We start from the raw sequence: 16,429 nt of genomic DNA, 5'->3' as shown, positions 1-16,429 counted from the left end.
AAGCTGGGTGAGTGGAGCGGCTCATGCTGGGGACAAGAGAAGCAGGTAGGAGGGCAGAGTATCCCCCCCACCCATACAGCACTCGCCTGAAGTCCCAGGCGGAAGCAGTGCAGGCAGTTTGAAAACAAGTGTGCCACCTTGTTCGGCAAATGATGGGACAGGATCTGTGTGCTGAAAACATGTAAGGTGTAATGTGCTGAAATTGTATAATGTGCTAAAATCGTGTAATGTGTAATGTGCTGAGATCTAAGTGTAAAGTGCTGAGATCTATGTGTAATGTGCTGAGATCTAAGTGTAATGTGCTGAGATCTGAAACTTCCCTCCTAAAATTAGGGTGCGCGCTAAACATGTTATAATTGGTCTTGGCAATGCCAATGCAATTACATTTTTTTAACAGCAAACTGCTAATATCATATCCAACAAGAGTCCTTCTATTACCATTGTTAGCTAGAAGACCCTTTCTATCAGCCTCTTTGATTCAGGTTTCTATTTCATTTTCCTAACTACAAGGCTTATCCCCACTACTCTGAAAGTTGCTAACAGACGTTCCATCATTGGCATACCTCAATACAAAAAGTAATGAACTTCTAGTGTGACATGACCATAAAACATTGAGAAAGTCACATACCTGAGAAAGTTGGTCATATGTGATCTTCTTTCTGATGCACCAACACTCACCAATTTGTGTTCATTCAATGTCTACCTCTGCACCAACATGTAATGAAAATTCATCATCAAATATGATAAGTGGCTCTTCCATGATGTCCTTCTGTGGCTCTGGAGTCATCTCAGACTGAGATCCAGAAGAGTCTGTGGTCAAAATGTAAGACAAGGATGTGATGGAAACACTACCCTGTGAGGTGTTCAGGTCGGAAGTCACGGATTCCTCAGATTGTACAGAACTGCTTTTCATGGGATCCTCATCTTCTTGTCCTGTGGCTGCATCTGGAGAATCTTCCTTCCATCTTTCACTCACATACTTCAGGATTTCTGTAGCTTTACTTCTTTTCATATAGTCAACGGCCAAAAGATCGATAAACATCCTTCGTATGCCGGTGGGAATCTTTCTCCATGCTTCAGGAGGATTGTCCATATGAAAATTGTTCTGCCAGTCAACAAAACATTTATATCCTTCATCTTCAAGGGTGGCCACCTGCCATGGCATCTCCCCTGTAATAAGGGAGTAGATGTTGACACCAAACGACCACACATCCAGGCTGCCATCTACAACCAGTCCATCTGAGATGGTCACGTCACGCAATTCTGGGGCCATGAAGGATTTGCTGCCACACCTGGAGGTTATCACTGTCCCTCTGACCTTAGCAAGGCCAAAGTCTGTGACCTTGATGATTTGGCAGTCCTTGTCAAACACCAAAATGTTTTCTGGCTTCAAATCCATATGAACAAGTCCTTTTTCGGACATGAATTTAAGAGCATTGGAGATCTGTACAGAGCACCTCTTTATTGCGTCTTCTGGAATTCCCACCTAGAAAAAAATATATCAAAATAGTTGTTAAAAATACAGTTTGGAAATTCAGAATCAGTTGAAGTATATGTATGGCCATAACTTTTCACCATCATTAAAACAAAGTAATGGAAAATTTTAAATATTAGTTTTAAGGGCATACTTACATGTGGTAAAATCATGGAGAACAGATCACCAGCAGGAGCCGGTTCCTGGGAAAAGACAAAGTAATCCATAGTGGTGAAGGCAATGCCATTAAATCCGATGATATTTGGATGAGGAGAAAGTAAGTATGAAATGCTGAACTCGCGGAGGAAAGACCGCTGACTGGTTCTCTTTTTATTCATGACCTTCAATGCCATGGTATCACCTATAAAAAAAAACAGAACAATCATTTAACTAATCATATAATATTTTTAGCTGGTTATTTTTTATGTCCACTTGAAAATCTCAATCTTGGAACAACAGATCTTATTAAAATGTTTGAGATTGTATTATGCTTCATTTAAAGCTAAATGCCAACCTTACCAGCAGCCAGCTCTCCCGTACTGAAGAAATTCTACTGGGCTGAAATTTCCTACTATCATTTTTTTCCATGTGCATTAGAAGCAGCAACAAGCCACACAGACCCCATCTTGTTTCCTGGCTGGGGGACGTCCGTCATTATTAGTATCATATCCTCCCCAGCCTGACTGTTCCTGGCTCACCCATTTTATTCATTTGATTTCTGTTCTTTTAATCATGGAGGATCAGCATCACATGTGACCATTATCTAGGGCAGTCTGCATGAAAATATAGTCTACTCCTCCAGACAGATATGTACCCATCATAGTATTTTGACATTTACATAACTCTTCCCAAGATCCAGCCTATTGCTTAGTTCCCTAAATAATTTTACCAACATGAATTCATATTTTACACATATTTTATACTTATAGACATGTAACAAATATAAAGTCTATAGCTTTCAGATTAAATTTACATACATATACATAAATGATCATAGACGATATTGATATTGAAATGTTGGTTAGAATAATTCACCGACCTGTTATCTTTTCGTTTGCCAATAATACTTTTCCATAGCCTCCTTTTCCAAGTTCCTTCACAATGAAGAACTGCTCCTCTAAGTCTACATTCAGTAGCCCTTGGGAATAGAAGGAGACCATTCTGTCCAGAAGTCCTTCCAAGTCATCAGCAACGGAGGCCATAGTGTCCTGGAGAGCAAAAACAGAAAACTTGTTACATTAAGAAGAAAATAGTTTTTAAAGAAAAACTTTAGAAATGTGTCAAATATGAATACTATTACGAGAATTTAATATACCTCTAAATATGAAATGCTCAATAAAGATCCACATCTTAATAAAATGTCACTCAGGAATAAGGTTCAGTCATATAAGTGAGAGCTTTAACAGAGCAACAGAAATGTATGGAGTACAGTAAAAAGGACCTGAAAATGGAAATACAGCGAACCGTATACAAGACAATTATCAAGCAAATGTATAACTTGGTCAAGTGCAAAATCAAATGGAAAAGCCAAAACTTTTAGCAATAAATAGGTGACTGGATATATACAATAGTTATCAGTTCAGTCATGTGTGGGGACCGTCTGGCACCTCGAAGTGCCCTTCAGGAAAGAAATGTAATAAACTTTGGCCAGCAGGTGGAAAGGTGTATCTTCTGCCAGAAGAATTTTGGCGAATCTTATATTTCTGGCAGACACTGCCATGAAAAGACCAAACATACCGAAAGGATGACCTACAAGAGATACTCTGCTTTCTTCTTGCCGACCAGCTATGCCGACTTTCTAGTTTTGTTACATAAAATCGGGAGGATGAACACAGAGCTCAGCCAGGTAAGAAGTGTAATTTTAATCAGAACTATCATGTAAAATATGGAAAATGGTTGTCTCAATTTTTGTGACCAGTACAAGACATCAGAGGCCAGGATAAAGGCCATCAGAAGATATTAGTGACACTTACTTATCAACATTCTCCCCAAAATTGTGAAGTCCCAGAATGACCCACAATAACCATGAGTGATGTCATAACATCCAAACACTCAATTGTCACATCTCTTTTCAGGCACATTTTCAATGCATTTTTCTGCTCAATATAATTTTCATGTTTTCTGTAAGACCTCATAGCATCAGACTGACAGACTTTATGAAATTAATTGAAGGGAATGTTCAGTGAGATCATTATGTAAAATGTTGTACTCTGGTTTTGGTGAGAGGGAATATTTCATAGCAAACTATTCAACACTGTTCATCCAATTGTTTTGTACAGATTTCAATATAGTTGTAACAGAAATGTTAGTTACTTAGCTACCCAATCATATATTTCCCTTTGTATTACCTCACACAAATTACTGTCTCAACTTTTATTGCATATAATGTATTACTAACAACTTTTTCATCAGGCTGATCATGGCAAGCCTCCAATGTCTATCCTGTCTTCTGTATACATTCTATTACATATTATCCTGTCCTGAACCTCCACTCATTGCCCCTTTTGTCAAGTTTTTAAAATGTAGGTTTTATATATTTATTACATACACCTCATAAACTTCTGCAGTATTATTATCAGAATGCTCATTAAATAATAAAGATCTATTGATTGGTTAGATGAAAGTGACCTTACCTTAATGTGGTGGGGATTCAGCGGTGATGAAGTTGGGTTAGTTTCTCTGAGTATTCGGTTCCTCTGCAGATCAACACCGGAAAACGTCACCAAATCTCCAGCTGGGCTGTAATAGATGAGTATACCGGGATCTCTGGAAGTAACTGATCAGAGGAGGGAGAGGTCCCCTTTTTATAAGGGAGATGGGCGGGGAAGGCAGAGAATGAAGGCTTTCCATTGGCTGACTTCTCATGTAAATGATGTGTAAATAACCTGCATAGTTCCTGCTGATTTGCATATAAACAGGTTTTCTAGAGGATAGGTGATCGGATTAAACATGATGAAACCCCAAATGCTTTAAAACTTTACTGAATTTTACAATTAAACTTTTCTCCATATTAACTATAAAATGGGAAATTATATTTTGTTTTATAATATTTTTTTTTTACCCGATTGTAGACTGTGAGGCAGATCCTCAAAGAAATTACGCAGCGTATCTCTTGATACGCCGCCTAATTTCACATTTTGCGCAAAGTATCTTTGTTTTGGTATCCACAAAACAAGATACGACGGCATCTGTGTTAGATCCGACAGGCGTACGTCTTCATACGCCGTCGGATCTTAGATGCAATTTTTCGGCGTCCGCTAGGTGGCGTTCCCGTCGTAATCTGCGTTGAGTATGCAAATTAGCTATTTCTGACGATCCACGAACGTACGACCGGCCGTCACATTTGTTTACGTCGTTTCCGTATGGCTTTTTCTGGCGTATAGCTAAAGCTGCTATATGGTGGCGTACTCAATGTTAAGTATGGCCGTCGCTCCCGCATATAATGTTGAAAATTTTACGTTGTTTGCGTAAGTCGTCCGTGAATGGGGCTGGACGCCATTTACGTTCACGTTGAAAACAATGACGTCCTTGCGACGTCATTTGGAGCAATGCACCCTGGGAGTTTTTACGGACGGCGCATGCGCAGTTCGTTCAGCGCAGGGACGTGCTTCATTTAAATGAAACACGCCCCTACCCGCCCAATTTGAATTCTGCGCCCTTACGCCGCGAGAGATACACTACGCTGCCGTAACTTATGGCGCAAACTCGTTGAGGATTCAAACCAAAGCCAAGTAAGTTACAGCAGCGTAGAGTATCTTACATCTGCGCCAGGCGCAGCGTATGTATTTGGATCTGCCCCTAAATCACTAATACAAGAGGGTTGTAACATTGGCTGTAGGTTCTTGTGGGTTTTTTATACTATTATGTTTTTATGCCTTTTAGTAACATTGTACACCAATGAATTTAGTTTGAAAACAACCTTTTGAAGATTTTATTTTATAAAATATCATCAGTATAAATTAATTTGCAGGAGGATTAAAATTACCTGTCAGGATAGGAATATTGGATCTGCCATGTCTGGACTTATTTCTAGAGATTCATCTCCAAACATCCTGATCATGTCTTCACTACTTGATGAGTCTCTGACCTAGAACAATCCTTGTGTATATCATATAATGGAAAATATCATACTGACATGATGTTCTGGGTGAATGACAAACCAAGTATTGAGACAAGGATGTCATATCTGTAGCTTGTGTCTTCAAAAGCAAATACCTTTCAAAACTGCTGCTGGTGAATTCTGTACAATAAAACTGGGTTAGTTGTCGTACACGCGGGCCGAATGTTGGCCGGTTTCTATTGAACTGACAGATATTCGGCCCGTGTGTACAGGGCTTTACAGAAGCAGTTAGAGTAGTGATCAACAGAAAAACAGTTGTCCAAAACTCCTAACGTTTCGAGCAACTCCACCAAATATGAACCAGGTCACCTGAGAAACTACATAATCTCCAGCATTTAGGGGAGGAATTAGGATTTTTTTTTTTTTAGCAAATTGCCCTGGGGTATAATGTGTCTTTAAATTTAACTTCACATACAAATGAATTGCTCTTATGCTTAAGAGTATGAATTATAACGCTTTCCATACTAGACATGGAAGCTATTTCTAGCAGATGCAGTGTTGCAACCGTCCGTATTTTTACGGACAGTTCGTAAAAACGGGCACTTTTTCCCCCTGTTCGTAAATGTCCGTGGTTGCGGGAATGTGCCAGTAAAAATAGCCGAGATCGGTTCGGCTTGGAACTGCACATGGAGATTGGAGGCAGGGGGGTGATGATGGCTGCGGTAGCACGGCAGAGGGGGATGCAGGCAGAGGGAAATCGGAGGCAGGGGGTGATGGTGGCACAGCAGAGGGAGTGGTGGCATCGCAGAGGGTGGGGGATGGAGACAGGGGTTGTTGGTGGCACCGCAGAGGGGGATGGAGGCAGGGGGTGATTGGAGGCAGGGGGAGATTGTGGCACCGCAGAGGGGGATGGAGGCAGAGGGAAATCGGAGGCAGGGGGTGATGGTGGCACAGCAGAGGGAGTGGTGGCATCGCAGAGGGTGGGGGATGGAGACAGGGTTGTTGGTGGCACCGCAGAGGGGGATGGAGGCAGGGGGTGATTGGAGGCAGGGGGAGATTGTGGCACCGCAGAGAGGGGTGAAGGCAGGGGGTGTTGGTGGCAGAGGGGGGTGGAGGTTAATATCTACCTTAAATCACATTGCTATTTGCCTAGCGTACTTGTGTGTAGCCTAAATACTGAAATTTGCACCTAAAAATGTAATTTAGTAACTTTTGTGAAATATCAGTAAAAACTTGGCTGCGCCAGTAAATTTCGGGGGTCGTGCCAGTAAATTTCAATCTGGTAGGTTGGTAACACACAGTCTTCAAGTAATTACCTTCATACTTTTCAGAGTTACACTATCAAGTTGAGATAATGCAAGAAAATAAGTTATAAGAAAAATAAATAACACAAGGGAAATCAAAAAATATAATTTGATTAAGCCAATTGTCTGAGACTGGAATATTCAGTACACCCAAGGTGAGGAAGCATAGAGATTTACCACAACAATAAGATCTACCTTGAATGGTTTCAGCCTACACCCAACAAACAATACACAGAGGGGGAGCTGAGAACAATGGTGACAGGATTCAGTAATTACAGTAAACAATCAAACAATAGTAGAGGGGATCACCTATGAATATTTCAACTTTACATAAATACCCATGGGTATGCCAGAAGAAATGCAAAATACTCCATACTCTGGTCTATTAACTATACACAGCTTTATACGCTAGAAAGTTTTTTACATTGCACAGAAAAACAAGTACAACTATAATTTATCTACAACTAAATTCACTGTTAGTATATAAAGTAATTTTTTTTGAAAAAGAAGTATACTAAAAGTGTGTACATTACCAAAAATCCTTAGGCTAGTTTTAGCTTTAATTTCATACAAATATAAAACAATAAGGCCCCGTACACACGACCGAGTTTCACGGCAGAATTCAGCCAGAAACTCGGTCGGAGCTGGATTCTGCCGAGAAACTCGGTCGTGTGTACACTTTTCAGCGAGGAACCCGTCGAGGAACTCGTCGGGCCGAAAAGAGAACATGTTCTCTATTTCCTCATTGTTCAATGAGGAAAGTCGGCCCGCGAGCTCCTCGGCGGCTTCCACACTGAACTCGACGAGGAACTTGATGTGTTTGGCACGTCGAGTTCCTCTGTCATGTGTACGGGGCCTAAGGCTTTTCGAAAAACTTTCAACCCACAAAAAATACATTTTCTTACCACTACCTTATTAATAATACGAACAACAGACAATTAGGAAATTAAAACAAACAAAACACGTTTCCTGTTCAGTCTATCATCCCATGTGGTACATTCTCCCTCCAGAGTTTTTCTAATATCCCCCAAAACATAAAAACAAGATACCCATTTTAAGTAAATTGTATTGCTGTGGTGGGAATCACTGCTGGTAATTTTGATCAGCTTGAACCCCCCCCCCCCCCAATTAATAACCTTACTTTCATAAGCAGATCTAGGGGTTGTGATGAAGATATTGTATAACCAGTGGTAATAGGATCAGACACTTAAGTGGAAATTCATCCACAACAACATTTTTGGGTACAGTAAAATGACCTGAATATGGAAATCCAGCGATCTATTATTTTTATACAAGGTCATTCTCAGTCATGTTATATTATCCAACCTAATGCAGAGTAGCTGGGTATTTCCTCCACATTGGGTCTATAGTTCCCTATTCCTTGTTCAATAATATCTGGCAACATGGGGTACATTGGTGAGGCCACCTCCTTACCTTTACCCCAAAAAACTTTGGATTTTACTCAAGTGAAGGGATTTATAACCTCTTCAGTTAAAATAATTTGGCCCCCCAATTTGATCTGTTCTGCCACAATGTCACATTCTCTGTTTTCTGACGTCAAAGTGAACATTTTGGCCCAGATTCACGTACAGCGGCGTATCTTTGAGCGGGCGTAACGTATTCTATTTACGTTACGCCTCCACAACTAATGCCGCATACAGACGAGCATACATGTACGATGAAACCGGTCCGTCGGACCGTTTTCACCGTACATGTATGCCCGGGGATTTCTGTATATTGGCTGTACTCACCATCATACAGAAATCCGCGCGTAAACAATACGCGGGGCGTGTCCGCGCCGTCGCCGCGACAATGACGCGGCGACATGGGCGGGCCTGTCAGTTAAATGCTTCCACGCATGCATCGAAGTCATTCGACGCATGCGAGGGATGGCGGGTGCTCGGACATGTACGGTAGGTCTGTACAGACGACCGAACATGTCCAAGGGGACAGGATTCCTGCGGGCTGTTTTATAACAAGCCCGGAAATATTTGCCCGCTGGGAAAAGGCCCGGCGGGCAAATGTTTGCTGGAATCCTGCCCGCTCGGGCCTACATACGACCGAACATGTATGCTGAAACTGGTCCGCGGACCAGTTTCAGCAGACATGTTCGGTCGTCTGTAACGGGGCCTTAGACGGGCAAGTGCAGTATTCTCAAAGCACTTGCACCGTAAGTTGCGGCGGCGTAGCATAAATAGGCCGGCGTAAGCCCGCCTAATTCAAATGTGGAAGATGTGGGTGTGTGTTATGTAAATGTTATGTGACCCCACGTAAATGACGCTTTTTACGAACGGCACATGCACCGTCCGTGGACATATCCCAGTGTGCATTGCTCCAAAGTACGCCGCAAGGACGTATTGGTTTCGACGTGAACGTAAATTACATCCAGCCCTATTCGCAAACGACTTACGCAAACGACCTAATCGACAGAAAATTCTACGCTGGCCCGACGTCCATACTTAACATTGGCTTCGCCTCATATAGCAGGGGTAACTTTACACCGGGAAAAGCCTAACCTAAACGGCGTATCTGTACTGCGTCGGCCGGGCGTATGTTCGTGAATTCCCGTATCTAGCTGATTTACATATTTCTAGGCGTAAATCAGCATGCACGCCCCTAGCGGCCAGCGTAAATATGCAGTTAAGATCTGACAGCGTAAGAGACTTACGCCGGTCGGATCTAATACAAATCTATGAGTAACTGATTCTAAGAATCAGGCGCATAGATACGACGGCTCAGACTCAGAGAAACGACAGCGTATCTGGAGATACGCCGTCGTATCTCCTTTGAGGCCTTAGAGTAAAGTGGACAAATAAAGGAAACAAAATACAACAAATACAATGTGACAGTAAAGATACAAATATCATCATTTCAAGGAAAGTTCCTTCAGATCTCTCCAATGAATATATAAATGTCGGAGCACATGGGGGATTCTTAGCAGTTACATTCTACTAAAGATTACTAGTAATGCAGCCCCATAGCAGAAAAGTGTGTTTTATCCCCAAATTGTGTATCTAAAGCCACTTCTTGTATAAGATTAGTTTACACCACAAAAGTCTGCAAAGCATTTGTGAAGCTTTTAGTGAATAAAAATCTTTGTTGTTTAAAGAATAACTTCACAAAGAAGAGTTTAAATATTATATTAATTGATATTGGTTTTCCCCTTTTTATAATCTCTCAGATAAATATAATTCTATGTTACTTTTAAGATTGTATACTGTATTTATGATTATTATCTGGAAGAATGTATGTGTTCACTTATACAGAGGTTTTATACACGATCTTAAAAATAGAATGTACATGGTTGAAGCGTGCCAACATATTTAGCTTTAGAATATTTGGAATGTAGTGGCTTAAAATGTTTAATTTTTCATTACATAATATTTTTTATTACATAATATTTATTAAAATCCCTCAGATTACTTAGATTCAAGCTCAGGTTTCAACCCTTCACAAAACAAAACAGAATACACAAACCCCATTGATATGGACCTACCTGCTCCACCCTTCTACATCTCTCTCCAAAGTCTCCAGTCATATGTTAATGAGCAGCTCCTGTGTGTTGGCCAATCATGTTCTCCCATCAATTAGCAAAAGCCACTCCCCTTCCCACATATATACCCCACATACAGAATATCCGGTCCACACTTACCTTAGTTTTACTTGAAGCAAAAGTGAGTTTATATTTCCATTGACTACTTCATCCCGCAACTATTTCAAGAAGAATTAACATGTTGGGAAGTCTACAAAGATTCCACTAGTGAAGACCCAGTGAGATCCCATCTGTACCTTCATTTTCTCAGGTTAGTCATTTAAAACATTTATAATTTCCTCTAAAATATTAGGATCTTTCTTTTAGAACCTATTGTTTTCTCTTTGTAACAGATAACTAAGCAGTGAATTAAATAGACAAACTCTTTAAAGTTATTTAAATTTAGATTTTGTTTATTTCTCTTGCCATTTATGGTCAAACCAACCTCATTCAATGAGATGTTCTGTCTTCGTATATCTATGAAGTAAAATTAAACGGTGTAGTCTTAGGTTATTTGTTCATTTCCACGGTACAACATTTGGGTGTGAAAGCACAATACATTTTTTTTGTAGTTTTTTTAATAGCAGTTTGGGTTCCAAATTCCACCATTCAAATTTGTTTTTAATTTATGTAGAAGTGTTATTTAATTTCTCTTATGCCTTATTATTACAATCATAGGCTTGCGCAGCCTACTGGATTAGGGTGTGTGCCCCAAAACTTAAACACACATGCTTGTGGGTATGTATGTCTGTGTGTATATATCTATCTATATCTATATATATATATATATATTGACATATATACAGACACACACTTTTTTAACTAAATGTAAACAAACATTTGGAAATGTGTTAAAACAATTTGTAATCTTTCAATACATTTTATAACTTATGGCAGAGCCGGTACGAAGGAGAAAGTGGGGATGAGAGGGGGGGGGGGAGATGGGATCAGATGGCAGTGGAGGTGGGGTATGGGGATCAGTGTTAGTGCTGGGGGGTGACCAGTGGCAGTGCTGGGGTTTAATGGGATCAGTGGAAGTGCCGGGGGGGTGATCAGTGGCATTGCTGGGGGTTGATTGGATCAGTGGCATTACTGGGGGTTGATGGGATCAGTGGTGGTGGTGGGGTTTCATGGGCTCAGTGGCAGTGCTAGGGGGTGATCAGTGGCAGTGCTGGGGGGGTGATCAGTGGCAGTGCTGGGGGTTGTGATGGTGGGGGGGGTGTAAGGGGATTAGTGGCAATACTGGAGGGAGGTGGGGTGAGTGGCAGTGGGGGGGTCAGTGGAAGTGCTGGGATGATGGGATCAGTGGCAATGCTGAGGGGGAGGAGATAGGGTGGGTGGCAGTGTTGAGGGTCATGGGATCAGTGGTGGGGGTTTGGGATCAGTGGCAGTACAGGGGGTGAGGTGGTTGTGGTGGTGGGGGAGTGTAAGGGGATTAGTGGCAATACAGTGGGGGGGGGTGAGTGGCAGTGGGAGAGGGGGTGGGATCAGTGGGAGTGCTGGGGGGTGGGATCAGTGGCAATGCTGGGGGGGGGATAGGATGAGTGGCAGTGTTGAGGGACAGGAGATCAGTGGCAGTACTGGGGGGAATGGGATCTGTGGCAATGCTGGGGGGTGGATGAGTGGAAGTGCTGGAGGGCATGGTACCAGTGGGGGGATAGATGGAATCAGCGGCACTCACTTGTTCTGAGTGTGGATTCCCAACTCCATGCTTGCTGTGTCCCTGGCTCCCTCCAGGCTTCACGTGACTCCTCACACAGTGGAGACCTCCTCTGCTTCTACCCCTTAACTCTACAGGATTTTCTGGCTCTTCCAGTTCCTGGACCCATGCTCCCATCTGCCTGCTGCTGGTTGGAGCCACGGAGAGGCAGCGTGGGCGGTCCTGCAGCAGTTACTATAGCCAAGGAGTCATGGGAAGCTGGGAGGCAGAGCCAGCAGTTACCCGATGGAAACATATAACACCAGGCTGGATGAGAGGGACAGTGGGACACCATATAGAACAACCGATGCTCTGCATTTTTCTCCCTGCAGCCCCTGAATGCTCACTTTTTCTCCTCTTCCTCCCTCTGCCATTCAACGACGGCAGGGAGGAAAATGCAGAGCAATGGTTGTTCTATATGGCTCCCCTCTCATCCAGGTGTATGACAAGTCCACACGAAGCATGGGGCCAAGTCGCAAATGCTACCTTTATAGTTACGCTTCTGCCTGCATACTTTGGTACACTGAAAGGCACTTGCGTCTGTGGTGATTAGGGTGTGCCCAGGCACATCCGGCATCACTTTTGCGCACACCTATGGTTACAATACCAGTGAAATTTGCACCTCTGTTAACTATAATATTATTTTTGACCAACCGGTCTCTAAAAGTGCTGTAGTTTAGAGATCAGCTTCAACCAAAACCCATTTCTTGGTTTGTAATCTCTGTCAACTTTTAACTGTCATATGTATAAATCACTGGAGACGACACAGAACATGATATCTCCCCAACTGGGATACATATGCTTATAAAATCCTGACCATAGATGGTGGGAAATATTCAGAGGGATGTTTATTATGATAATTACGTCAAGAGAAACTAACCTGTATTTTCCTTTTTGTCATGATTCCAGAATGGCTTCTTATATCCAGGAGGTGACCAAGAACACTGCAAGGGATGTCCTTCAACTCATCACCCAGACCTCCGAAAACCTGAAGATGATGGAAGTTTCAGAACATTTTGACCCCATCCAAGAACTTGGGACGGGTTCATATGGAAAGGTCCTCCTTGCCAAACATCGGGATTCAGGTAAACATTGTAACTTAGAATTGTGTGTTTTTTCTAAAAAAAAATGCAGAGTCTGACATCCCAGTCATTAGAATTGCTCATCTGTAGACAATCATTAGGTCAACTTTGAAGCCACGTGTACACACAAATTGTTTAACTTTATGTCAGGAGAGTTTAGTAGACCAGTACTGTGTGCCTACACAGAGGAGACCAAGACTGTATGCAGTGAAATAAAGGTGTTTATTTACAAACAAGTGAACAAAACATGTGGGACAACCAGTGCACAATAAACAGCAAACAGTATGTACAATCAAAGGGAGATACCGTATCCATAAACAAAGCCAGGCCGAGGTCATACACAGGAGAAGTCAGCAGATGGGTGAGGATGGGAACACAGCGGATCAGGGAGCGGATGGATGGACGGGCTGCGAGGTAGGAATCCAAGGGAAGCAGGAATCAGGAAGGAAAGTCCAGGCAGGGATAAGGATCAGGATACAGGGAGGAAAGTCCAGGCAGGGATCAGGATCAAGGATCAGAATCAGGGTCCAAAAATCAGGGTCAGGATACAGGCTCAGGATCAAGGTAAATAGACAGATACCAGGGCGAGGACTGATTGCACACGCCGGGTATATATATGCTTGCTAATTACGTTCAGGTTACACCTGAACGCAGGAAGGGCTGTATGCTCCACACTGCCAAGAATCCCCCGCTGGTGGACGCCAGTACTGCAGCCCAAGGATAACATAGCACCACCAGGGAAGAACTCCCCCGACAGTCCAAGACTGTCGGGAGACACCTGGTGGTGGGCCACAGTACTGCACGCCAAATACCAGGCAGTAACACCAGCGGGGGGAACCTTCCCTGACACTTTAGCTTGTGAATATTATCCTGAGCATTGTGTACAGGAAGCATTTACAAAACATTAACCTTGCTTTAAGCAGCATTATTTTAAGTTGCTTCCAAGTACCTTTAAAAGTAAGTTCTTATTGCACCCCTCATTTCCAGTTTTGGTGGGATGATTATGCATCTCAATGAGTCACTGCTGTAGATTTATTCAAGCTTCTGGCACACTCCAATGGGCTTTTAGCAAGCTTCTGCATTTGGTTTATGTTACTAATTCTCTTTTCTCTCTCCGTTTGGCAGGTCAGTTAGTGGCCGTGAAGCTGCTTAACAAGGAGAAGGTTCCAATGGACAACTTCATGGTTGAATATGGGTTGTCTGTCAACCTCAGTGGTCATCCCAATATCATTATGACCCATGAAGTTGTCTTTCATACAAGCAAAGACTATGTGTTTGTCCAGGAGGCGGCAATGGCTGGAACTCTTTTTTCCCTAATAAAGCCAAATGTAAGTTTGTATGAAAAATTAATCATCTCTAGGTTAAGAAAAAGGTTTAATCTTTGTCTTTAGGTTTAAGGACTCCCCACTTATTACAGTGAGTTGGTGGGATTGTGTATCATTTGATTCATAGGCTTGGTTTTAGTTAACCCACGCCCACGTTCTCAGCTGTGAAACAAGGTTGAGAACGATGGTCCTGGATCTTTCACCATCAATTGTGACTCTAATTTTTGTAAAAATAATGGTTTTCTTTAGGCACCTTTTTGGGTGTTTTGAGCCAATATGCAATGTCCCTGTATGATGGATAAGATAGGTTTCTTATTTGATTAAATGTTTCCATGTTGGTGTCTATATTTTTCCATGTTGGTGTCTATATTTTGCCATGTTGGCATCTAGTAACTAATTTTTCCTGTTTTCTTTTTTTATAGGTTGGATTAAATGAAGATACAGTGAAGCGCTGCATTCCTCAGATAGCGAGTGCATTGGAATACATGCACAGCAAAGGGGTGGTCCACCGTGACATCAAGCTGGACAATATTCTGCTAATGGACTTTGAATGTAATACAATCAAAGTGGCAGATTTTGGACTGGCAAGGCTCCAGGGAACCGAAGCACCATCCATGTCCTGGTTCATACCGTACACAGCTCCGGAACTGTGTAGCCGAAAACAAGGAGATCAGTTGCTTCTACACCCGAGCATTGATATCTGGTCCTTTGGTGTCCTGATTTACGCAGCTTTGTCTGGATCATTCCCTTGGAAAGAAGCAGAGGGTTGTGACCCAATTTACAGGGGCTTTGCTTGGTGGCAAGCCAGAAAGGATCTGACCTTAGCACCAGAAAAGTGGAAGAAGTTCTCTCTTGAAGCCAGGCAAATGTTCTGGGACCTTTTGGCCCTCAATGCTTCCGAGAGGTGCTCAGCCATGGACATTCTAAAATATCTTCATGTGCCATGGAAAGCAGAAATACTTTCAGAAAACCAAACAAGGAAAACTGTAATTCAAATGGCCTACAGAGGAAATGATGCTCATTCTGGAGCTACCACTAGTGCCTCCTCATGTCTTCTACCTGATGAGAAAACTTCACTTGCTATAGGAGCTGAGGTGGAAATTGCATAGGTGCTTTTGATCACCTGATAATTAAGAGACAGACTTGATATATGCACTCTGGGGAATTTTAGTTGAAGGAAAGAACAACTTAGAACACTGTTGATTTTTTTGCTCATGTGACTTCTAATCTACATACATTTTTTAAATTATGGATCAAAGCATCATAAACATGTAAGATGGCCCTAGAAATTATATGCTCCAAAAAAATCATAGTGTAGGCAAAACTCTAAATGATAGGTATGGTAGAGCCAAACGTTAGGTCCGCGCATAAGTTCAAACTGCAAAGACTCTGACTGTTTAGAGAAGATCTGAACTTCAAGGATGTTTGGTTGGAACTCCTTCCACCAAATGTCCCCCAATACATTGCTTGAGCAATCGTTGGCTCAGGCAATGTTCATATACTTGACCTATAGTCAGGTGCGAAATGTTGGCCAATGTTGACTCGCCTCTCAGTAACGTTTCAGCCCATACACTATAAAAGGCTGACTTCATAGCACCCTTTTGTCGGTGTTGGTGGATTTAGTGTAAGTGAAGGACAACTGACATTTGTTAACGGGAAAGATCGGTTAGTGTCGCGTGCTTTCAGTATGGTGCTATAAACAGTATTCAGTGTTATATGTATTACTATATTGTATGCTGTATATATTTTTCTAATGATACTTTTTCAGTGTATTACAGTATCTGTGGCTATGGAGAGTGGAGTATTGGGCCTCTTACACACAATAGGTTAACCAGAGGACAACGGTCTGAAGGACCGTTGTCTTAGGTTAACCGATGATAGGTTAAATAACCGATCATGTCAGAACGCGGTGACGTAAAACACAACGACATGCTGAAAAAAACGAAGTTCAAT

The 16,429-nt window shown here is 42.2% G+C and overlaps 2 protein-coding genes across 2 annotated transcripts; one reads left to right on the top strand and one right to left on the bottom strand.

Annotated features, from left to right (window-relative positions):
- Positions 1-688: 688 nt before the first annotated feature.
- LOC120945514 (serine/threonine-protein kinase SBK1-like) lies at positions 689-2,681 on the bottom strand. The gene is made up of 3 exons (XM_040359712.1): positions 2,514-2,681; positions 1,633-1,835; positions 689-1,486 (listed from the first exon to the last, which is right to left on the bottom strand). Exons 1-3 carry the CDS (start codon positions 2,674-2,676, stop codon positions 689-691), a joined length of 1,164 nt encoding a protein of 387 aa, XP_040215646.1. The 5' UTR covers positions 2,677-2,681.
- A 378-nt stretch (positions 2,682-3,059) lies between these two features.
- LOC120945508 (serine/threonine-protein kinase SBK1-like) lies at positions 3,060-15,585 on the top strand. Its single transcript, XM_040359699.1, has 5 exons — positions 3,060-3,320; positions 3,550-3,656; positions 12,979-13,154; positions 14,277-14,479; positions 14,899-15,585. The coding sequence occupies exons 1-5, from the start codon at positions 3,060-3,062 to the stop codon at positions 15,583-15,585; spliced, it is 1,434 nt and encodes a 477-aa protein (XP_040215633.1).
- The last annotated feature ends 844 nt before the right edge of the window (positions 15,586-16,429 follow it).

Source organism: Rana temporaria, chromosome 1 (assembly GCF_905171775.1).
Source record: "Rana temporaria chromosome 1, aRanTem1.1, whole genome shotgun sequence".
Classification (NCBI taxonomy): domain Eukaryota; kingdom Metazoa; phylum Chordata; class Amphibia; order Anura; family Ranidae; genus Rana; species Rana temporaria.
This window is presented reverse-complemented; position numbering and strand designations above follow the sequence as displayed.

Coding starts and splice junctions, on each gene's coding strand:
- LOC120945514 (XM_040359712.1), bottom strand. CDS start 2,676: ATGGCCTCCGTTGCTGATGACTTGGAAGGACTTCTGGACAGAATGGTC. Junction 1,836..2,513: donor GGCAAACGAAAAGATAACAG/GTCGGTGAATTA, acceptor TTTTTTTTATAG/GTGATACCATGGCATTGAAG. Junction 1,487..1,632: donor TCTCCATGATTTTACCACAT/GTAAGTATGCCC, acceptor ATTTTTTTCTAG/GTGGGAATTCCAGAAGACGC.
- LOC120945508 (XM_040359699.1), top strand. CDS start 3,060: ATGTGTGGGGACCGTCTGGCACCTCGAAGTGCCCTTCAGGAAAGAAAT. Junction 3,321..3,549: donor TGAACACAGAGCTCAGCCAG/GTAAGAAGTGTA, acceptor ATCTCTTTTCAG/GCACATTTTCAATGCATTTT. Junction 14,480..14,898: donor TTTCCCTAATAAAGCCAAAT/GTAAGTTTGTAT, acceptor CTTTTTTTATAG/GTTGGATTAAATGAAGATAC.